General features: G+C 42.1%; 1 protein-coding gene across 1 annotated transcript; it reads left to right on the top strand.

The window, feature by feature from the left end:
• Window positions 1-813: 813 nt before the first annotated feature.
• PCF11 (PCF11 cleavage and polyadenylation factor subunit) lies at window positions 814-22,289 on the top strand. Its single transcript, XM_082278649.1, has 16 exons — window positions 814-1,052; window positions 5,786-5,911; window positions 8,184-8,372; window positions 8,757-8,948; window positions 9,748-10,856; window positions 11,117-11,306; window positions 11,400-12,033; window positions 12,115-13,592; window positions 14,925-15,012; window positions 15,740-15,859; window positions 16,384-16,492; window positions 17,645-17,828; window positions 18,231-18,386; window positions 19,915-20,007; window positions 20,556-20,591; window positions 21,190-22,289. Exons 1-16 carry the CDS (start codon window positions 864-866, stop codon window positions 21,397-21,399), a joined length of 5,103 nt encoding a protein of 1,700 aa, XP_082134775.1. The 5' UTR covers window positions 814-863; the 3' UTR covers window positions 21,400-22,289.
• The last annotated feature ends 1,533 nt before the right edge of the window (window positions 22,290-23,822 follow it).

Here is a 23,822-nt window from a genome sequence, read left to right as displayed (position 1 = left end):
TATTCCAACCCCCGCACCAAGTCAGGGTCACCTAGAGCAGATGACACAGGAACATCTCCAGGTGGGTTTGGAATGTCTCCAGAGGGAGAATCCACAAACCTCCCAGGACAGCCTGGCACTCTCAACGTAGAAGTTCTTCCTCATGTTGAGGCGGAACTTCTTGTGGTTTTGTTTCTAGCCACTGCTCCCCGCCCAATCACTTCCCTCACAGCACAGAGCACCCAGGGCCCCGGCGAGCAGCCGCTCCCGCCGCCGCTGTGCGGGGGCCGTGTGGGCCGAGCCAATGGCGGCCGGGGCGGGCCCGGAGCGAGGCGGGGCTGCGCCGGCACCAATCAGCGCGCGGGGCAGCGCGGGCAGGCGGGAGGGAGCGGCGGGCGGGACGGGAGATGTGGCCAATGGCGAGTCGGGACGCGCGTGCGAGAGCGGGTCTTGAGCGCAGGAGCCCGTCAGCGAGGAGGAAGGGCGGTGCCAGCCAATCGCAGGCCGCTGTGGTGACGGGCGAGCCAATGGCGAGCCGCGCAGGCGGGGAGCCAGCCAATCAGGGCGCGCCCGGCGGACAAAAGGGGCTCTCCAAAGCGCCGGCCCCTCTCCCGAGCACAATTTCACATGACGCAACGGCTGCGGGAAGCGGTTCGCGAGCCGTGCCCGCCGCCGCCATTTTGTGAGCGCGGAGACTGAGCCGGCGGCGGCCCGAGGAGCGGCGGCACCGGCAGCGCAGCCAGCGGGAGCCGCAGCGTGGAGGATGCGGTAGACGAGCCCAGCGGCAGCGGCGGGGGGGCGGCATCGGCATTGCTCGGCGGCGGCGGCGGGGGATCGCGGGGAGGGGGCTGTCGGTCGGTGGGTCGGGTCCTGGTCGGAGCAGCATGTCGGCCCCGGAGAGCAGCGCTGGCAGCAGCGAGGCCCGGGAGGACGCGTGCCGCGACTACCAGTCTTCGCTGGAGGACCTGACGTTCAACAGCAAGCCGCACATCAACATGCTGACCATCCTGGCCGAGGAGAACGTGCCCTTCGCCAAGGACATCGTCTCCCTGATCGAGGCGCAAATCGCCAAGGTTTTTATATTCCACCGACTACTACTCCTACCTATACTGCTGGGGGGACCGGCCGGGGCAGTGGGGTAGGGCGGCCTGGGGGCCCGCAGGAGAGGCGCGGGGGGAGCTGAGCGGCGGAGGCGGGTCAGGGGGACACAGCGGAGCCGGGGGACGAGAGGGCCTGCGGCCCGGGAAATGGGCGAGAGAGAGAGAGAGGCGCGGGTGGGGTGGGCATGGCTGGGGTGGGGCGGCGAGGGGGTTTAGGAGGTAGTGCCGGCGGGGGGATGTTGGTAGTGAGGGGCGAAAAGAAAGAGCAGGATTTGGACGGAGTTGGGGGAGGACGGGGGTCTAGGAGGCTGGGGGTCGCCGTGGGGGAAACAGGCGGAGGAGGGAAACGTGTCTCAGCTGGGATCAGGGAGCAACGGGGCGAGGCGGCGGGCGGGGGCTCCTACTTGCATCGCGAAGCTTCAGGCTGCTGCTGCTACTTCTACCCTCCCACCACATAGGGAGCAGGGGACTCGAGGGAGGGGAGCAACCCCCAGACCACCCTGTTGGGAGTAGGGAAGGGTTTGGGACTCGCCCCAGGAAGAGCTGAGGGAGGAGGGCAGCGTGGCTCGCGCTGTGGGCCCCGCGTAAATAGCAGGCACAACATGGCGGCCCGGCAGTGACTGGGCAGCTGCACTTCCTCGCCCTGGGAACGGGGCTTTCCCCCGACACGGAGCCAGGATTCGGTGTCCGAATCTGGTGTGTAAACCCTTAGATTTAGGCGATTTCGACAGTAGGTGGGCAGTGCAGTCATTAGAGAGGACCTGAGTGGGGAGATCTCGTGGAGAGTTGGGATTTTCTTGGGGGGATAGTCTAAAAGGAAAATAAGGTTAAGTATCTAGAACGCAAATTGTCCGCCTCTGAAAGACTAATTATAGTGACTTTTAAGTATTAGTTAAAGCTATTTCCCCAGTGCGGTCCCTGTGAGAGATTAATTGAGGGGTGGGGGCTCCCTTGTATCGTAAAAAAGTTTGTGGGTGAAAGGTGATCATCTCCTTCGGTTAGAGAAGTGTGTGTGGTGGTGATGGGGGTTGTTTTGCTCTGCCTCATTAGAGAAAATTCTGTGGGTTTGGGATAATCTGTTTGGATTTCAGGAGATCTGTGCCCCGAGTAGCACTAGCGTTGTGTGCGTATTTAATTTATTTTGGCTAGAGAAGTTTATTGGTTGAGGATGTGGAAGAAGAAATTCTCCCTGACTGTAGAAACTGCAGCAGCCTGTAGGATCTAACATGGCGTCTGAAAGGCACATGATATAAAAAGGGAAAGAGGAGGCTCCCTCTGAGCCCAGCCCAGGCAGTTGCTGACATCAGTCAGCCACTGCACATGCATGGGGGTTTGGAGCACCTTTTTAGCGAGCATTTTAGAAGAAAAGGGTTCTTCTTTCAGTCCCCCATCCCGCCCCGTATTCGTGCCAGCCACCCCTCCCCCGTTGTTTCCCTTGCTCCCTCTGATCTCAGGTGTTAAAAGGCTTTTTTCCTTTGGCTTTAATCGTGGTTTATAATGGTGAGAATTGTACTATCTAATGATGGGGGTGGGAACGATCTTTTAAGATGCTTAATCTATCTTTCTATCAATGCAGGGATGTCTTTTTAGTGTGCCACAGACCTCTTCCAGTCTAGTTTTAAATGCTGCCAGTGGCTGAGTTTTGCCATTCCTTGGGGAGGTGACCTCATAATCTAATAGCTCTCACCATTATATCTCCTAAAGGGCAGTGGATGTGTAAAAAATGATTTGTGATGAATAACAATGCTGTCAATTTTTTTTTTTTTTTCATTTCTGGGTGATTTAGAACCTGCCCTGAAGTGTGGGGTTTTTTTTCAAAAGATGTCTTAAAACCTGTATCAATGGTTAGTTTTGCCTAGTTACTGTTTATGACTGTAGTTTATTCAAGGCAAGTTTTTAGTTGTTTCTGGGAAAGTGATCTCCTTTACTAAGCCACTTTTAAAAAGTGTTGCCTGGAGACAGTTTGTTTAGTGTAAAACTTGAGTGGTCTGCTTTACAATTTAATAAATGGTTCTGAAATGTGTGACTGGTATTATAAAATTTGTAAATAAAAAGTGTGAAATATGTATTTGTCTTTTTATTTACCATTGTATAGTGCAGAATTTGTTTCCAAGACCCATTTTGTATACAAAGTTGCTTTTTTTTTTTTAAACAATTTTTTTCACAAGTTTGTGACTTGGGGTTCAATTGCCAGATACTATTTTAAACTTGAATCTTCTAGGAAACTAATAAAAAAGAGCCACACATTTCCAACAATAGCTTTCCTACGTTATTTGAAGGAACAGTGGGAGTTTTGTAAAGAAGTCTTTAATATTATGCTGATGAGCTCAGAGTTAGTGTTCTGCGTTCTGGTGATTATGCGGCGCCTCCCTGCCTTTTGATTAGTGTCGTGCGGGCATCTTTCTTGCTTTGGGGGTATTGCAGAGACCTCCTGAAAACAAAATGCATTCCGGTCTGGGATTCCCTTTTGTGGTTATTGAAATACGTGCTAGATACCTTGACATAATAAACACTTTCAGAACAGAAGACTTAAATATTCCAACCATATTTAAGTCACGTTTCTTAAAATGCAACACCTGAATAGCTTATATTTGAAGCAGGGTACGCTGCTCAGCTGCTAATTGTGCTCCATATTTGGAAGTAGGCTTCCTTACCTAGGTTATGGTGTTTCCATGTATGATTGCTGTAACAGTCTGATGCATGATGAAAATGAAGTTAAACTTTTTTACAGTGCTTCTGCTACTAATGGTTCCCCTGCATCTCAAACTTCTGGCTTAGCTGAGTATAGTGAGCTACTTTCCTACATTGGTGAAATGGAAGAATATAACTTGGGAATAGCTCTCGGGCATAGGTACTTCTGGGACAGCTCTTTGTGTCCCTAACAGCTGACTAAAAGTCAGAAGTGGTGTGCTGTCATTTTTCTATAAAGGAAGGCACCCAGAACTGGAGTGTTTTTAATGTGCCATTGTGCAGGCTGCTTCAAAGAAGAAGCCAGTATTCCACAGACATTTTAAATAGCTGCAGGTCCACAGTCTTTTATGTCTTGGGACTTAAACAATGCTTTTTTCTAACACTTGCACATTGGGTTGTTTACAGTTCAGTATTCCGTCACGGTGTAAGATTGGCTTCTAATGTGCTGCAATTAGTTTTAGCTAACTTAGCTGGTTTTTTTTGTCTTTATGTACAAAATGCATCACCTGCCTGTTTCTACCTTTTTCCCGTATCTTCAAAGGCAGTGATACCCCTCCCTCTACCTTTCTGCCCCCAACTAACAAGGAGTTCTGCCCTCTTCAATAATAAGTTTCAGGTCATGGTAAATTAATACACATTTAAGGGTGAGGAAACATTCTGATTGCCCATGTAAAAATACTGTTGAGTGGGTGCCCTTCTGTGAACCACCATAAAGGGGAAGGAATTTAATTTAAAATGGTGAAGCAATAGCACTTCACACACTTGTCTGGATAATGGGCCTGCAAAGTAAGGTGTCATTAATTAACCTAGTAGCCTATTCTCTTTAAAATGAGCAGTGAGTGAAGTTATTCTGCTTTTATCCCGGGTTTACCAGATGGTGAATGGAGCTTAAAGTATTACAAGTGGATGCTCTTCCAAGGGGATCATGGTCAACACGCAGTGCTTGTGTTGTCTTTCATGTCCTCTTCTACAAGTCTGTGTACTTGCTGATGTTTTTTGGAACTTTGCTGTGCCTTCTGCTTTGTGAAAGCCACTGGCAGGCATTAAAATTACTTTTATTGGTCCAGTACTGCTTTTTCTAAATTGGAAGTTGTTGTAGCAGTCCAGGGTCACTACACTTTTATAGCACAAGCTTGCTATGAGTTTTGAAAAAGGATTTAAAAAAACCCCAACCAAAACCAAACAACAAAAAACAAGCCTCCTGTAGCAAAGCTGTATCCAGAGTTTGAAGACAACCTTCTATGAAAATGGCGGTTGCAGTTCCTGAGCTTGTCTGTGCATTTACCCAGTCTACCAGATGATTGAGTTTTGATTGGATTTTGAACTCTGTTCTGGCTGCGTTTTTGCATGCACTCTGGAAATCAGAACCATCGCCATCTACAAGTGCCAAGAGAGTGGGACTCCTTGCTCTATCCATTTGGATTACAGTGGAATACTTACAACCTAATCTCTGTGTAATTTACAAAGACTGTGATAATCAACATATAATTTACAGCTACAGAAGTTCACTGACTTGGGCTATTTGCCAGAAGTCTAATTTGTATTCTGTGAAATCCAGAAAAATGCATCCAGGAAGTTTGAATTATAAACGATTTTTAGAAGTTCCTTGAAGTGCTGACGATGGTTTCCTGCTAAATTACTTTCTCAAGGGAAAGGTTACACTCGGTACACTAGTGGCAATACTGTCTCGTGGGCTTCTTTTTTCCTCTTTTTTTCCCCCCCTTTTTCCAAAGCTTTGATACACAAACAAATTAACCTAAGGTGTTCCTTTTTTTTTTTTTTTTTTTTTTTTTTTTTTTTTTGTGATAGACCCACTGCATTATACTTTGAACTGAGTGTCCATTTTTCAGATTAAGTTTTTGTGTAAACAAAAATCCCAAGCCAAATCCCTCGGTATTTATAGTGGCAACCAAAAAGAGAGGTCTGTATTTCTGGGATTGGTAATCCCTTTATTTGAAAAGGTTAAAGTATGTTTTTGTTGTACTAAACTTCTCAGTTTCTTCTTATTACTCCAGGCTCCTGCATCAGAGAAGCTACCCGTTATGTACCTAATGGATTCCATTGTCAAGAATGTGGGAAGAGAGTATCTCACTGCATTTACTAAAAACCTAGTTGCAACATTTATTTGTGTATTTGAAAAGGTATATACACTTTCGGAAAAGTACTGTATTCTAAGCAAAATTTGTTCCTGGTAAAATAAGTACGTGCTTTCAGGTTTGGGTTTTCATGGGTGGTGAACTACACAAATTGATTGGTTTTTATAAATCTTGGTATCCATACTATGGAAGATTATTCCTTCTGCTATCAAGCATGTGAGTGAGCTGAAAGATGCAAAGTATTACTTAATTTGGTGTGTAAATGTCAGTAGCTTTCCTGTCCAGGCAAGATTTTACTAACAGTATTTTGATTATTGATGGCTTAGCTGGATGGACTTCTTGTAATGTATAGACCAATTAATTATGAATCCTTGGTTTGTTTTTAAGATAGTTAATAGTCCTTATGCCACGAATAGACTGAGAGTTGGTTTCTTGTGGATTTCTCAAAGCCTCTCTCTCCTGTAGTCAGATTTGTTTGATTTACATAATTCACATTGTGCAGAATGAGTGCTTAAACTCCAAGAGTGAGTAGCACTGGCACCTGGTTCTCTCTTGGTGGTCTGTCAGCTGAAAAAAATGCTGTGACTGTGTGGGGGAAGGACTCTAAAATGACTGACTATATTATAAATAGGTGTTTTAATTTTGTTCAACATTGAAAGCTGCTGCTGTATCTTTTAATTCTGGCTTTTAATCTTGAAGCCCAGTGAAGTAATTGGGCATATTCATCAGTGAGAAAAGCTTATCAAAGTCCAGGTTTTGAAAGGGTGGACTTAAATGGGTTTAAGTTGGATCAGAAAAGAAGGGTTAACTTCTGTTGTTTTCTGTATAAGAAAGTGGCATTTCATAAGAATGAGATGAATAAAGCTTTTGCACATTTATCATTACATATCAGTGAGGATCTGAAATCCCAGTACACTTTGTATATGGTTTTCAGATGTAAAGTGCATGATGAAATAAGGAATAGATTGTTCTCATGACTGTAGAAGACTTAACTCTTGTGTATAGAGCAGATAGAGATAGATTTACTTGTTTTTTTGGTGTTAAATTGTGAGTGCTCTTCTACTGAGTTGCATTTAAGGTTGCAGCTGAATGAAGCTCTGGGTAATAACTAATCTTCAGAGTTTTATATGTTAACTTGCTACAAAGCTAACTAGAACTATTAATGTACTAACTACATGTGTAAAGTGGCAGTCATTTCTAATAGCTTAGTTGGTCACGTTAAAAGATGTGAGTAGAATTCCAGCACAGGCATTGTTACAAATTCGGTTTTATCAGTAAATGGTCACTAAGGTATCTTTAGACACTTGAAGTCAGAACTGTTTGCTCAGTCATTTCTGCGCATTTTTGCAGTGAACTTCAGTGAACCCTCTCATAGAAAATTGTATAGAGGCATCCCTTAATTACTAAGTATGAATTACTTGTATTGAAGCTCCTGCTCTTAAAAAAACAGAACCTCCAAACCTTCCGGAATATTCTGTGTCTAGCTGTAACATTTTTAAATGGCAGCAGAAATCATCTATGTGGGCAATATTTAATGATTGAATTGGGATTTTGTCATTAGGACAGCTGCATGTATTTTGTACTCTAATGTTTTTTTTTCCTTGTTTAATTGAGCCACTCATCTTACGAGATGAACTAAATTTTACTTTATTGTAAATTTCTAATTTAGCTGCCATGAGATAATCCAAACCAATTGTTTGTAAAGGGGTAAAATGGGCCTCTGGTCTTGCAAGTACGCTTGATCTGTGACTCATACATAGATGGGTCTCATTCTGCAGCTGAACTGAAATAATAATTGACTTCATTTTAGCTAATACTCCTTTTATTGCATCTGTTGGGAAAAAATCCTTCAGTGACTAAATAGCTGAGCAAAACACGTTTTTTTCTGTTCAGAGTTTGTTTTTTCTTGATTTGTTTGTCATTGTTACACTCCAGCACAAACACTTGAATAAAGTATTGTCTCAGAGGCTGTTGCCTTTCAATACTTTTGTTACTGTATTTTTTTCCACAGAAGTTGGGCCAGTAAAATGAGAATTTTGCTAATGGAAAAGTTGAAAGAAAATTCTCAGAGCATGGTAATACACAATAAAATCTTCAAATGGCCTTGAAACAACAATTCCACATTTGAATTTCTGTTACTGATCCTGTTGCGAGAGATGTGTGGTCTGCACTGCTTATAAATTTTGCGTAGCAAGTTCAGTATGTTAAAATGGCAAGATAGAAATAGGAAATAAATGAAATCTTAAGTTCTACAGAAAAGTTTAAGAAATTGTTCTATATTAACTTAACAAGCCATAGAATTGTTTTATTGTTTTAGGTGGATGAAAATACTAGGAAAAGTTTATTTAAATTACGCTCCACATGGGATGATATTTTTCCTTTGAAGAAACTATATGCACTTGATGTCAGAGTCAACTCATTAGATCCTGCCTGGCCAATTAAACCTCTGCCCCCAAATGTGAATACTTCTAGCATCCATGTGAATCCTAAGTTTTTAAATAAATCGGTAAGTTTTTCTGCCTTCTGTAAGAACAGATGGTAATACGTGTAGTTTTCATTGTTTGTATGCTGCTTTTTGACAATTTAGAATATTAAGAATGAAGTATCTGACCTTTGTAAACAGGTAAGAGAAATTTATAAATTCAGAATATTTTGAGAGTTTGTTTTTTTTATTTAAAAATTGCATTCTAGGTTTTGGAACATTGAGGAATTTATATTAAATGACCTACACCTGTCAAAGCAGGCAACATGTAGTGGGGCAAAAAAATTGCAGTTTATAACTCCTGTACAAACTAAGTCCCAATACTGGATCATGATAACATTGAAAGGAGATGGATTTCATTGATTTCATTAGGTTTTTAAGTGTAACTTTTCTTTATTTTGTTTTTAGCCAGAGGAATCTAATGCACCTACCTCTGCTGTTACTTCTGGTGCCTCTACTCCTCCAGCTGTTCCTGAAATACAAAAGAATTTGACACAGGAGCAACTGATAAGGCAGCAATTGCTTGCAAAGCAAAAGCAGTTGTTAGAACTTCAGCAAAAAAAACTAGAGCTGGAGCTGGAACAGACTAAAGCACAGTTGGTGAGTAGGATAGTTGATAAAACTTTCATAGTTGGGTGTCTCTTTTGGAGAGTACTTGGCTGTACTGGTAAGTACAGTACATTGGTTTTTCCTCATGTTAGGCAAGTGTAGCTATTTTAGGACTACTAGAGCAATGCAGGGTGATCTGGGGTTCCTGAACAGTTTTTGTTACCATAAAACCCTAAATACTACACTTAAAGGTTAAAAAAACCAAACAAACATCTTGTGGTTTGGTTTTAATTTCCCTTCAGAATGATACCTGACTGTGATCTGCATCTTTCACCTCTTGCAGCTGACAGCGAGCTGGGCTGTTTCAAATATGTTTGTTCCTAAGGAGCAAGGGAGCATGATTGATTGTAAACAAAGTCGGTTTCCTGTTTGGATGCTGCTGTTGGGCTTTACGGCAGTAGTTGGAAGTCTTGCTGTTTTGGCAGTTGACAATACAAAATAAAGCATCTTTGAACTGTGAAAATAGGATACTTGGCAGCTGAGTTGCCTAGACCATGTGGAATATATAGGAAAGCTAGCCCTGTAACTGGAACGTGTGCCAAAGTTACATATTTTGCAATATTGACTTAATATACTGATCTTGCATAGTATTTGAATTTGATCTTTTGTAATGGTACTGCATTATTTTAGTGCTTGTAATTTGCAATGAATGGGTCAATTTCACTTAAATGGCTGAAGCTCGTAACTTTCAAGACATGGCTATTACAATTTTGTTTTTGAGACAGAATATTAGCACCTCTGGGCAGGAGTTGTGGCATACAGATTAATGCTGTATTTTTTCCAATTTCAGGCTGTATCTCTTAGTGTTCAGCACGGATCATCTAGTATAGCTTCAGTTCCAGCACCTTCCAAGCAACACATTTCTCCCACACCTCATATGACAGTGAAGCCACCTCATCAGACTGCTGTCCAATCTGAAAAAAACAAACCATCCCCAAGTCCTCCACTTCATGATATCAAAATAGTAAACAGGGATCCTCGCCTTAATAGGATGGGCCAACATTCTTCTCATACTAAGGATCAATCTCATAGGAAAGAATTTTCAGCAAGTGTAACCAGTCAGTCTGAGACCAAGGCAAACAAAACAGCACAGGTTGAAAAACAGAACTCAACAAGGTCAGAAAAATCAAAAGCAAGTGAAAAAACCCAGAAGAAAGAACTTGAACAGTCCAAAGCAAAATCTAAATCGCCATCCCCTTTGAAAAATAAGCTGCCTGATACTAAAGATAGTAAAAGCCAGGAATGTGAAAGCACTAAGGTTTCTGACATCAGTAAGCGGGATCCAAGACTGAAAAGACATCTTCAAGATAAGTCAGAGGGGAAGGAAGAGGAAGTCAAAGAAAAGAGGAGAAGTACAGAGAAGAAGGAAAAGGAGGAGCATAAGACATGTGAACATAGACCAGTGGGGAGCAGAAATAAAGTGATTAACGGTGCTGTTCAGAAACAAGACACGACTACAGAGGAGTCAGAAAAACAGGGTGGAAAACAAGGAAGATCAAGTAGTAGAAAACGGTCACGATCACGCTCTCCTAAGGCAAGATCACCATCTACACATTCTCCAAAAAGACGAGAGAGGAGATCACCTAAAAGAAGACTTCGGAGTTTATCTCCTACTTCATCAACTCCTAAAATTGGAAAGATACGTCAGATAGGCCCTAAGCAGTCTCATGTTGAAGAAGGCACGCAAGCAGCTAGAGATGAAAGAAATTCTAATAAGAGAAATGTTAAACAAGAGGTGCGTGATCCAAGGAGATTGAAAAAAGCCCAAGAAGAAAGACCCCAAGAGACAGCCACCCAGCATTCTGCAAAAGCTTCTCCAGATCCAAAGGAGAACGCAGAAAACTGGCAAGGATCCAAATCAGGCAAGAGGTGGAAATCTGGTTGGGAAGAAAGTAAAAAGTAAGTTACTATCTTTTAAACAACTTCTGTGTCAAGTCAGTGGAAATTCTCCTCTTGGCTTCAGTATAGTTGACTTAGGGAGGCAGTGTTCAGATTGTTAAAATTGATAGGTTTAACTTGTTTCTACCAGTGAAATACAGAGATGATGCATACTTAGATTCTAAGGTGATAGTGATGTTTTGCCATGATCAGTTCTTGTAGGAACCATTATGTCCTGAGTAACGAAATAATCTGTATTTCACATATATTCTTGTTTTCAGCTCACAGCAGAATGATGAACACCAAGCACTTGTTAAATCCCCTCACCAAAGACACCGGGAAAACTGGCCTGCTAGTAAAGGAATTTTATCACCCCGAGCACCAAAGCAGCAGCACCGGTTAAGTGTGGATGCCAATTTACAGATTCCCAAAGAATTGACATCTGCAAGTAAAAGAGAATTACTTAAGAAGGTAATACTAATAAATCTGCCTTCGTAAAAATGTCCCAGGTATGGTTTTTTTTTCTTCTCTTTTTGGAAGTCTAACTTTAACTTTATGTTACAGGCTAATGACCGCTTAACATCTGGTGAAATAACACAAGATGAGTTCCTCATGGTAGCTCATCAGATCCGACAGCTGTTCCAGTATCAGGAAGGAAAGCACAGATGTAATGTCTGGGACAGCCCTACAGAGGAAAAATGTGGTTTAAAAAAGAAACCTCTTCTGTCGGATGCAGAATTAACATATTATGAACATAAAGCTAAACTAAAAAGGACACAAGTTCAGCATTCATTGTCAAGGCTTGATCTGTTGGATCCCGAGGATATTTTGGATTATCATATACCTGATGCATTGCTTTCTGGAATAGAATGTGAGCAGGCAAAAGCCAAGCGTGGGGTACAGTTTGACAGAAAAGAAGCATTTGCAGAAAGATCAAGGAGACATTCTCCTGTAAGTGGCACTACAAGACCTTTTGCCGAAAACCTGTCACCACTTGAGAGTCGACGAAGACTTGAAGACCAGCGTGCTACTAAAGGAGCAAGAGGTTCTGATCCTTACGACAGCTGGGGAGAATCGGATGAATTTAGAGATGCTCTCAGACAACAGGGGAAAAGTACAGCAGAGTTCCAGAAAATAGATGGAGATGCACTCTGTAGGTTTGATAATCGTGAAGAAAGACAGCTTCTTGGGCAAGCTGGTAGGTGATTTTACTTTATATCTCTTAAGCAATTGACAGTGTATTAGTGAGTGGTTATGTGATTTGTTCTGGTTTTTTTAGGTGTTCGAGAGGAACCAAGGTCACCATTCAGTGAACGTTTCAAAAGAGCTAGGTATGAAGATCCAGAGAAAGCACCATTTCCAGAAAGTCCAGGATCAAGATTTGGAGGTATTGAAGCAAAGCAGAGGATAAGCGCACTGATGGAAGACAGACCTCTGTTTGATGGCTCACCTAGACCGACTGCTGCAAGGGTTGGAGTAGATGGACAAGGAAGTCCTTTTGTTGATGGTCCTGCTGCTGGTTCAAGTTCCAGAATTGATGGGCCAGCTGGACAGGCTGCTATGAGATTTGAGGGGCCTTTGGTGGGGGCAGGTGCATCTCAGTTTGATGGACCAATGGCAGGAGCAGGGGGAGCTGGAGCCCTAAGATTTGATGGGCCACCAGGGCAGCTGGCAGGGGCCCTGAGGTTTGAAGGACCTCCAGGCCAGGTTGGTGGAGGAGGTCCACTACGGTTTGAGGGACCTCTTGGGCCTTTGCGGTTTGAGGGGCCTGCAGGGCAGCCTGTAGGTGGTCCTAGATTTGAAGGACCTGGAGTTGGTCTCAGGTTTGAGGGTCCTCATGGTCAGCCTTCAGGTGGTCTCAGGTTTGAGGGACCTCATGGTCAACCTATGGGGCCTCGGGGTCAACCAGGGGGTGGTCTCAGGTTTGAGGGACCCCATGGTCAGCCCTTGGGGCCTCATGGTCAACCAGGGGGTGGCCTCAGGTTTGAGGGGCCACATTTACAGCCATTGGGGCCCCATGGACAACCTGGAGGTGGCCTCAGATTTGAGGGGCCACATGGTCAGCCCATGGGGCCACATGGACCGTCAAGTGGTGGGCTCAGGTTTGAGGGGCCACACGGACCATCAGGTGGTGGGCTGAGATTGGAAGGACCACGTGGTCAGCCAGGTCTAGGTCCTAGGCTGATTGATGGACCAGTACACCAGGGAGCTGGTGGACTTAGATTTGATGGTCCTCTTGGTCGGGCTGGTCCAAGATTTGATGGCTGTCATGGAGCTGGATTTGATGGTCAGCCTGGACAGCTGTCTCTCCTGCAAAGATTTGATGGAATTCATGGACAGCCTGGTCCAAGGTTGGCACCTGGCCAACAGGCACAAGCAAGATTTGAAACAGCCATACCTCAAAGATTTGATGGACCTCACCAGCCAGCTTCTAGGTTTGACTTGCCCCTTGGCCTTCAGGGTGCACGTTTTGAAAATGTAGCTAACCATCCTGCCTCAAGACTAGAAATGTCACCATATGGACAAGGTGGTCCATTTGTTGAACATCCTGGCCAGGGCTACAATGGACCAGCTCATGGAATGCAGTTCCAGAGACCTGATATGTTTGATGGTTCGCCTGGACCAAATTTCAATGGGCCAGCTGGCCCAGGAGCACAGAACTTCCCACTGAGAGCAGCTGGACATTACTTTGAAGAAAAAGGTCTTCAGGGTCCTCAGTATGGAAATTTCAGTAATATGCCAATGGGAAGTAATCAGGTAAGAGATGATTGCATCAAATAGTTTGCTTGCAATAGTGTTTTTGTACAGAGAATTAGCAGTTTTTCTTCCTGTAAAAATGGAATGTTTTTCTGAAGAGTTGGCAGGCTGAGAGTTAGTTTCAAGCTAAAAAAGTCAGTAGATAATTTAAGAACATGCAGTGCTTTTTTTTTTGTTAAGAATTAGACAAAATGGTGGATCTTAGCAATCACTTCATAGTTCAGAATACATCTGTGAAATCATTATTTTTAACATGAGCACAAAACCAGGTAATTGGAAACCTTTGGTATTTTCATTAAATTTCAACAAAAGTGAATTCTATATAAAGCGTGAAAGATAATGTAAATAAGTGAAGTATACATGATTAATTTTTCTAAGAGCTGTGAAGTGAGACTTGACCAAAATAATTGTTATCTTTTTGCAGCTGTTAGTAGTGGTGACAAGCCAATTTTAGAGAGATACCCATACTGGGAGAATTGAGAAAGATGGGGCTATTGTTGAACTTTCTTGCTCAAAGGTGGTGTTGTCTTTTAAAATTCTCTCAGCACCATCTTGCTTTGTCAGTTCAGTTGTCTTTGCTGTTGCCTCTTGGAAATGCTCTGTTGAAAGGGGGGGGGGGGGGGGAAATGATTAGTGATTTTAAAATGTATTTTTCATTTGGGGGATAAAAATTGAATGTGAAGAGTTAATAGATTGTACAAAAGCAGGTAATGTGTCTTGCAGACCTCTAATGGGATAAAGCTTTAAACAGTGTCTAAATCCAGAAAGCAGCCAGTTAGAAAACAAAACCCAAACATTTTTATTACAAGTGTGTTAAAATGGCTGTTTTTCTGCCTACAGCTTACTGTAGCTGATGTGCTGAAAAGTCTTGCTTTCAAGATGTGTGTCTGTAGTGAATGCTGGTTCAGTTCTTAGATAAGAGTTAATTGTGGTATTTGTTAGTAGACATTTATGGGTTCCTTGAATTTCTTGAGGAGCTCTCTTTTGGTGAACAGGAGCAATTTAAAAGGAAGTACTGTGTTTGGAAAACGTGATTGCTAAGTAGAAGGAAAGGTGTTGAAGGTGGTGTGGTGGGGTTGGTTTGTTTGTTTTTTTAATATTAGGCAAAATAAGGATGTATTCTGAATTTTCCTAGTGGAAAATGAAAATGGGGGAAAGATTGTATAGTAATTTGTGGTCCTTCTCAATATCAAACTGACATGGTTCACTCCTGGAAGGAGTTTAATATATGTGAAATTATTGATAAACATCTAGAAGTTAATAATAAAATGTGAAAAGTAAGTTTATAATCATGTTGTTATACAAAGAGTACTTACATGTTTACTTTCACAGGTTTCTCTCATGTCTGCTCAACCAGGACCTTATGGCCAAGGTCAGCAGTATTTGCCAAATCCTGGAAGTTTTGTCCAGAACCCTGCAGGTTTGTAACAACAGAATTCCTTTTATTTCTTTTGGATTGTTCGTTTGGTGGTGGCCACAAAAATGATCTTTTTTTTAATGTCCTGATTTACTAGGTCTGTGTGGATTACAGGAAGCTTCCTCAGTGAGGTGGCTGTAGATGTGGTTTCTGTAGCACCTTCATCTCTTTAGGAGCTTCTCTCAAACATTGAAGGCTTTTGTTAGTTTTCATTAACCATGAGTTTTGGTATAAAGTTGTGCTAAAAAGCCAAAAGATAATTTTGATCTGTTTTTCTGGAAGGCGCCAGTCTGTAGGTCTAGCTTGCTTTGCTGGGGTGTGCAAACATGTCCAGTGTATGAGTGGTTAATAATGAAAAACTTCAAAAACATAAAAGGTTAAACTAGGTGATGAAGTAGATTGATTGTGGTGAAATATGTGTGAATCCAGGACAATACTGTTTTTCAATAACCACCATCCAGCAGAGAGCTGTGTGTGGGCAGCCAGCTTAGATAGCACATCAGAATACATTATGAAGGAAGGGAAAGTCTTGTTATGAAGATTCCCTGTTGCAAGGGAAAAAATTAGCCAAACAATAGATAAAGCAGAGAGTTGTTAAATAATTAGAAACAAAAAAAATGAAAGAAATGGGAGGCAACAGGAAAACTGTGTTGTGAAATATACTGATAAAAGTGAAGTAGATTTCTAATGCTAACCTTTTGTCACCTTTAATGTCTGTGTTCTTCCCCAGGAGCCCTTCCCCATTCATATCCTGATAACCACCTTGGACAGGTTGATGTGAATGAGTTGTTTGCTAAACTGCTGAAAACAGGGATCCTCAAATTGTCTAAAACTGATTCCACTTCAGCACGTATGTAGATTCATTATGTTCTAACTATCCAATTTATCCACAGCTCAAGTGTAAATCTGAGTGTACTAATTTTTGTGAACTCCTGTATGTTTTTTTTAAAAAAGAACTTCATTTTTGGGAAGGAATTTAATGCATGTGGTTGAGTAAATTCTTAGTGTCTTGTTTAATTTACAGTTCAGCTATCCAGGAAGTCTTTGTCTTTGGTGCTGTGTTTTCATAACTTGTTCTTGATTATAATCAGGGTCTTTCCATCTTCTGAAATATTTCTGTATCTATGAAGACTGAATTTTGATGCCAAACACTGAGGTGAAATACTGTTTTCCTCAATTGAAATTCTGGCTTAGTTTCTTTTATGCTTCTTTTTAATGGTGTTAGAGGATGACTGACTTAGCTGTTGTGCACTTGTGTTTTACCATAGTCAGATTGTATTACTAATATTTGAAAAAAATAACTTTCAGGAGCACATAATTTCTTTCTGATGATGTACTGAAATTTTGGTAAAATAATATCTTTATGGTTTCTAGAAGCAAATGAAACATCAGCCCAGCCAACTGCTGAAGAAGAAGATGATGATCAGAATGAAGATCAGAATGTTCCAGACCTCACTAACTTCATAGTTGAAGAACTTAGACAGTATGTATAGTGGAATGGGTTTACAGTAGGAATAACAACAAGGCAGTAGCTAGATAGTTCATCCAAGACAGTTAAAAGCTTTTGAAAGATTACCTGTCACTTTGTGATTCAGAGGAGGTTAAACCAGTGAGTGCATTGTTTGATGTCAGCCTTGTTGAACTTGAGAAAGGAAAAAGAAAATTAACATGGGAAAACTTAGCTTTATGCAAAGGTGCGCGTTGTTACTTAAGCACTGGGGTTGTGACAGGGAGTGAAGCCCAGGCCTGGGCTGCATCAAAAGCCAAGTGACAAGGAGGTCAAGGAAGGTGATTATCCCCCTCTGCTCTGGTGAGACCCCCACCTGTAGTGCTGCTCTGGGGCCCCAACAGAAGAAGGACATGAACCTCTGTTGGGAGTGAGTCCAGAGGGGGCCATAAAGATGATGAGAGGGCTGGAGCACCTCTGCTGTGGAGACAGCCTGAGAGAGTTGGGGTGATTCAGCCTGGAGAGGGGAGGGCTCCAGGGAGGCTTTAGTGTAGCCTTCCAGTACCCAAAGGGGCCTACAAGAGAGGCTGGAGAGGGACTTTTCACAAGGCCATGTAGTGATAGGACAGGGATAAAGGCAAATGACCTTACGCTAAAGAACAGATTTATTGTAGATAGTAGGAAGAAATTTACTGAGAGGTTGATGAGGTACCAGCACAGGTTGCCCAGAGAAGCTATGGATGCCCCATCCTTGGAAGTGTTCAGTGCCAGACTGGATGGGGCCCTGAGCAACCATGGCAGGGGGGTTGGAACTAGATGGTCTTTACAGTCCATTGCAACCCAAACTGTTCTATGATTTAATTTTGTGACTTTGGTGGTAGCTTGTAAAGCTGGGCCAAATGAAGGCATTGCAATTTGTGCATTATTAGGTGAGAAAAGTTAATAGGAATGAGACACAACACTTAACATATTTCTCATGAATCATTAATAAGAGCCCATTGGTTTTTTGAATGTTTAAGTTGATTGTGCTATGAAAATCAGGATGAATGTAGTCATATAGTGTACTTTTAACTTGGAGTAGATGCATGCTTTTCCCCTGCTATTGTAGGCAAATGGAGCAACTTACTGAGAAACTTCTTACTGTTGCTTTTTAAAGAAGTGTTAAGATTTTTTTATCTCTTTTTGTAGGCGTTATGATAGTGTTATAAATCGACTGTACACTGGAATTCAGTGTTACTCCTGTGGAATGAGGTTCACTACTTCACAGACAGATGTCTATGCAGATCATTTAGATTGGCATTACCGCCAGAACCGGACAGAAAAAGATGTTAGCAGAAAAATTACACACAGGAGATGGTACTACAGTTTAACAGTAAGTAATGCAGTTATTTGTGTTGATAAATTACAGGCTGGATTCTGTGTTTTACTCTTGCATGTGCTGTAGGATTGCAGCTGAAATTTGCATCATCACAGGAGTTGGCTGTGATAAACAATGACGTCTTAGATACTTCAAGTAGTCTGCAAATGTGTGTCAGGATACAAAAGGCAGTTGTATGATGAACAATAAACAGTTTAAAGCTGCTTATTGCACTGTTTTCATTCCACTGAAAATGGAATTTGAAGGATAGTGATCTTTTTGGAAAAAGAGTTTCTGAAGGGAGAGTACACTGTTGTGTAATGCTGCATGTGAGGAGTATTTCAGTTTTAACAAAGTAAGATTTATTAAATACGATACTTGGGGATGTCTGAGTGAGAATGAAAACTTTTTCCTCAGGACTGGATTGAATTTGAAGAAATAGCAGATCTAGAGGAGCGTGCTAAAAGCCAGTTCTTTGAAAAAGCTCACGAAGAGGTTGTGTTGAAGACACAGGAAGCTGCGAAAGAGAAGGAGTTTCAGAGTGTCCCAGCTGGACCAGCTGGAGCAGTCGAGGTAAGTTTCAGCTGGCCAGATAACAAGAATCTAGTTTAATCAGCCCAGATAGCAAGAATCTAGTCACTCAAAGGCCTTTTCTTGGTCTTAAAATCAAGAGTCAAACATGGTTAGAAGGGGAAAAGGGATTTTACTTTGGTATTTATTTGGTATATATTAGTGCACCTTAGGTGCACTACGTCCGGGTCGAATGCACCTCCATGCACACCACGGTGCACACCCCCAAAAGATCTGGTATAACATTATAGGTTTTACTAATTAGCATATCTATCAAAGATTCCCCAATGAGAGGCTCGAATGAGCCCCCCTCCCCAAGGAACCTTCCCCTGGATGGTTCTATCTTGGTTTACAGAACATGTTCTGGAGAGGACCTTGAAGTCTGGGCACACTGATCCCTAGCTACGAAGCTTCTAAAATGTTTAGTCTCTCAGCTTGACAAACAAGTCCAAGAATGTAGGCAAAAAGCACTAAGAATACAGAAGTTGTAAAAAAGTATAACAGGGGTATAAAAGAAAAGGCAAAAAATCATCATGGCATCAGTACTGTATTCTTGTTATTATATGTAGACTGGAATCTTGTACTTGGGCCTTTGTGCAGCCCCTCCATAGGTGATTTGTGTATGTAGTGGTTGCTTCTCGGGGCAGAGAATAGTACAAACCACCTGTAGTTAAAAGTCTACGCCCATTGGCATTCTGTGGTTTTAGCAAAACTGAAATGGGCAAAGTGTCTTAATTTGTTGAATGTTTACATAGAGTAAGTAGAGTAAGCGATCTGTCCTTTGATGGTTACTTGTCATTCAAACAACTACAGGGTTTACTGGGTTTTTGGTACTTTCAAACACAAAAATTTCTTTTTTGGTAGCAGATAGGCATTAGAGAAAGAAATAGCACAACCTGAAAGTAACCAGTAGAACTGTATTTTGGTAGATGAATTGGTGTACAACAAATGTTGTTAGAATTACACTTTAGTTTTACGTGCTAAGTCTCTAAGAAACTAGCTATGAAACCACAAAGGCGTTTTTTACATTTTAAAAAGTACCTTTTGTGCTTTGGTCTCTGAGTTGATAATTTTTCAGAATTACTAAAAACTTTAGTACTCCATCTAAAAGTTCTGCCTTTTTTGACTGGAAATCACAGGTTAAGGGGGAAGAATGAAGATAATTCCATAAATAAAATCAGTTAAATCACTGTAATGGATTGTCTTACATGAGAGTAAGACAGCATTACGTTGTTACAAGGTGCTTTGCAGACTTAACTACCTAAAAGGACAAAGCTTACCTTTCTCAAGTGACAAAGAGTATTCAGGGCCAGAGGGTGATCCTTTCTCTGTCTGCAAACCATACTCAATTTTTAATTAAGGTTTACTAATTATTAAAGTGATTTTTAAAGTGTGGAGAAAAGATCATGTTCTAGGCTTAACATACTTAATTTAAAAGAGCCTTACTTGACTCTTACTAGGTTCTTGAGTTTCACGTGTTCAGTAAGTTGCAATAACAACATTTATCTCTGTTACTACAATAACATTTCAGAGCTGCGAAATTTGCCAAGAACAATTTGAACAGTATTGGGATGAGGAAGAGGAAGAGTGGCACCTGAAGAATGCTATCAGGGTAGATGAAAAGGTAATCTGATCTTATTTATGTGTGATACTGATTCGTAGTAAAACTCCTGAAGAATTACAAAAAAAAAAACCACCAGGGGGAGCTGGCAAGTGCTCTTTTTCTCCTGAAGGATTTATATTGCAGTTTTCCTGGCTTCCAAATATATAAATATCTCTGCCTTTGGAAGTGCCTGAAACCCTGGTCTCATTGTTATGGGCTCTCTAGCTCTCCCTTACACTGCAGTGCTCAAAGAAAAATGGATCACTCTGTGTATGGGTGTAGGTGTCAGTTGAATTATTTCTGTATGCAGCTGTGCACAGGTAATTTCCAGCACTCACCAGGCTTCTCTAACTCACAGCACTTACCAGCCCTCTGTATGATCATGTTTCCTAAATAAACATCACAACATCTTGTCTCAGGTGTATTTGACACCATACTTATCCTGCTCAGGCCATAGTTTTTCTAGATGAATTGTGTGATCATGTGTAATTGACACTGTTCAGTTCATTATCAGTGATCCTGCTGTAGTTTATTTTTACATATTTAAATGTATTACAACTTTTTTTCAGATTTACCATCCATCTTGTTATGAAGATTACCAAAATGTAAGTGGATCCTTCATATTTTTTGAAGTATTTTGCTTTCAGTTTGTTTGCTTGGTCTCTTGACTTTGCAGGGAGCAGATGTATTCAGAATGTGCTGCCCATTTTTCTCTTGCCTAAGACTTGGAGGCCTTGGGCATGGCAAGTTTATAATACAGAATTAGCTGAGATGCAGTTCTGGTTATGATGTACTGTGACAGCTTGTGTGCCATAAAGCAAAGCCATGGTTTGATGGATTTATTGTGGAGTAATGTGTAATCTTAGGAATTTGTAACAATAGAGTAGATGGGTGTTGGTGTGTGTGACGTTTTTAATGCTTCGGGAGTTACAATTGCCCCGAGGGCGGAGAGCAGGGAACAGTTCATGGTAATGTGTTAAGCATTTCATCACTGCTTGGTGATACCTTTTCAAAGGAAATGGAAAAAAAGTAATGCTATTTAAAAAATTAAATTTGTTTTCTTAGAAGTTTGACAAAGTAGAAAGTTTGGATTTTGAGTGCCTGACCATCAACATATTTGTGTTTTGAAAAAGGGCAAAAGGAATAAGAAGCTAAAAATGGTTATTTTAGTGTGCTAATGCTACCTTGACTTCGACTTTGCAGACATCATCATTCGATTGCACACCGTCTCCCAGCAAGACTCCTTCAGAAAATCCACTAAATATAATGTTGGACATTGTTAAACAAGAAACAGAAGAGTCCTGTGACTCACCTAAAATCAAAGAAGAACCTGAGGACACGCCTCCAGCCTGTGCAGAAGAGAGCACACCTGCATCTACAGAAATCAAAACAGAACCTGAGGAGTCTGTTTAAATAAACTGCGGTATGATTTTTTTTTTTTTTTTTACAGAAGAGCTGCTGTGCTAATTCTGGAAGGCAAATACTTTTTATATGAATAAAAATGTCCAACTGAGGCAGGGCCTCAACTGCTGTTTGGTTAATAAATACATTTTTGTATTTGAAATTTCTTATTGCCTGCACAGTTTCAGGTGTCATTGTGTGAAAGTTCTGTAGATGCGTGAAAATTTAATGGTATATGTAAAAATGTAAAATTTTCACTTGTTGAAATGTAAATTATAAATAAAAGATATTTTTGCTATATATGGAGTGTAATGTTTATGCACACCATCAAATAAAGACAGTGTTTCTGTACCTTTTTCAGTTTAAAATTAATTAAAATGAATTTTTGCTTAATAAGATTCAGAAAAATGAAAGCAAGTCTCTTCCTTCAGTTATCCTATAGGTGGGTTATCAAGGGAAGGAGCTTCTCAGACAGGCCTAGATTCCTTGTCTTTTTAAAGTTATTTGAACAAACTTACATATCCAGATGTTAAAAAAACCAATTACAACAACAAAATAATAAAAAATCCTCAAAAAAACTCATAAAAAGACAGTTCTGGGTAGAAGGGGAACATTTAACAAACCAACCGGAGTGCTTGATTGTGGTGAACACAAGTGCCAACAAAAAAAAATTAACAAACCAGGATGCCTGGTAGTTAAGACATTTTTAATGACTTTTTTTTCCATTAGTCAAACACAAATTTAATAAAGCTGCATTTTCTTTACGTTACAGGGGGGAGTGAATGTAAGAATGCTCATTTGAAACGTGGTTAACATTTTCTTTTTTGTTGCTTATGACTGGACTTAGATGGTAAACCAGATATCCTGAGATGTTAATATTTCTTAAATGTTATAAATAAAACTAAGCATATATTTGAGTGTGAGTCTCTTCCTTTCAATAATGGGTCTGTGTGGCTGGTACGTTTGTGGGATTGGAAATAAAGTTGTGTGTTTCAGTATGCATTTGATATTTTATTCTAACTCTGCTAGTTATTGTGTGTATTTTTAACTTGCTGGGAGCAAGACAGAAGCTCTAATAGTCAGAAAGCAATGTCACAATCCTAGCATGTTATTCTTGCAGTGGGGATACTTGGGAGTCAGAATTCACCCTTAGTGTAAGTAGAAATAATTAGCAGTGCAGGAGCTGTTGGCTGCAAACACTTCTTCCCATGTTAACACTCAGGCTTCATGCACTTTTTCAGATGTGAATAATACTTTTGATTCTTTTATTAAGGTTGGAGCTGTAGTTGTGAGCTTGCCTTGTTCTAGATATCAGCCTTAAAAATGCTGTTTAATTAGAGACAGTCCAGAGGAACCAAAATACAAAATGGATCAGGGTGGTTGGTGTCAGTCCGTAGGGTTGGTGTGTGTGGCTGCTGGCTGTGCTGAGGAGAGATGCAACCTCTTCCTGGAGCAGGGATGTAGCCTGGTCCCTTGGTCCAAATATGATGCTTTGTGTCCTGGAATACTGTAAACTTCTAAATCACACCAACTGAAGTTCAGAGGAGAGTGAGCAGAGACGTGATGTCTTTAAATGTGTAGAACGCTGTTAAGAAAAGGGAACAAATAACTGTCTGCTGGAGACAGGACAAAAAGAGACCTCTAAGTTACAGAAACAGGCTTTATGACAGCTCAAATGACAATGATAATTAAGCTCTAAATGGTCCATTAAGCTCACTTGGTCCATGTGATTATCACTGCACACCTGTAAATCTGACTGGGAAGGGTTCATCCTGCCTGGAAGCAGGATTCTGGAAATGCAGGGTCCTTTTTTCCCCTCATCAAAAGAAGCCGGCTTACCCCCGGGGCACCAGCTGGTTTTGACTAAGGGAACTGAGGAGCAGGATCCCACGTCACTGCAGGAAAGAAGAGGGTTAAAGATTCCCACAACGTGAGGAGTCCGATCGTCCAGAGCGCGAGCTGGTTCAATATCTCTTGGTCAGTGCATCACTGAGGGTTCAGAGATGAGAACTGGTATTTGTTACATTTTTCCTGAGGAACGCCACGAAGGCTGTAGCCCAAGGCTGCCGAAAGGTGCGGAAAGCCCCGGGCGGCTCCAGCGCAGCCCATGCGGCCGGACCCCTCCCGCTCCCTCCCCGCGGCAGGCCCGGCCCGGCCCGGCGCCCACGCCCCTCCCGCCATTTTCCTCCCGCGGGACGGGCGAGCCCGGGGCCCATGGCAACGCCGGGGCGGGCAGCAGGAGCGGGAGGGAGCTGCTCTCGGCGACAGCGGCCACCTGTGCTGCGAGGGGCCGCCGAGCCCCGCTCCCGCCGGTGAGACTGCTCCGCCCGCCCCTCCTCCGCCTGCTCCCTGCCCCGTCCCCTCCCCGCGGGCGGGGGGCGGCCCCGTGGCGCGGGGCGGGACGGGCTCTCCCCGGGCGTTCCCTGGGGCTGCGG

The sequence above is a fragment of the Coloeus monedula genome (assembly GCF_965178545.1).
Source record: "Coloeus monedula genome assembly, chromosome: 3".
Lineage (NCBI taxonomy): Eukaryota > Metazoa > Chordata > Aves > Passeriformes > Corvidae > Coloeus > Coloeus monedula.
The sequence above is the reverse complement of the archived record's forward strand: the minus strand, read 5'-3'. Positions and strand labels throughout refer to the sequence as shown.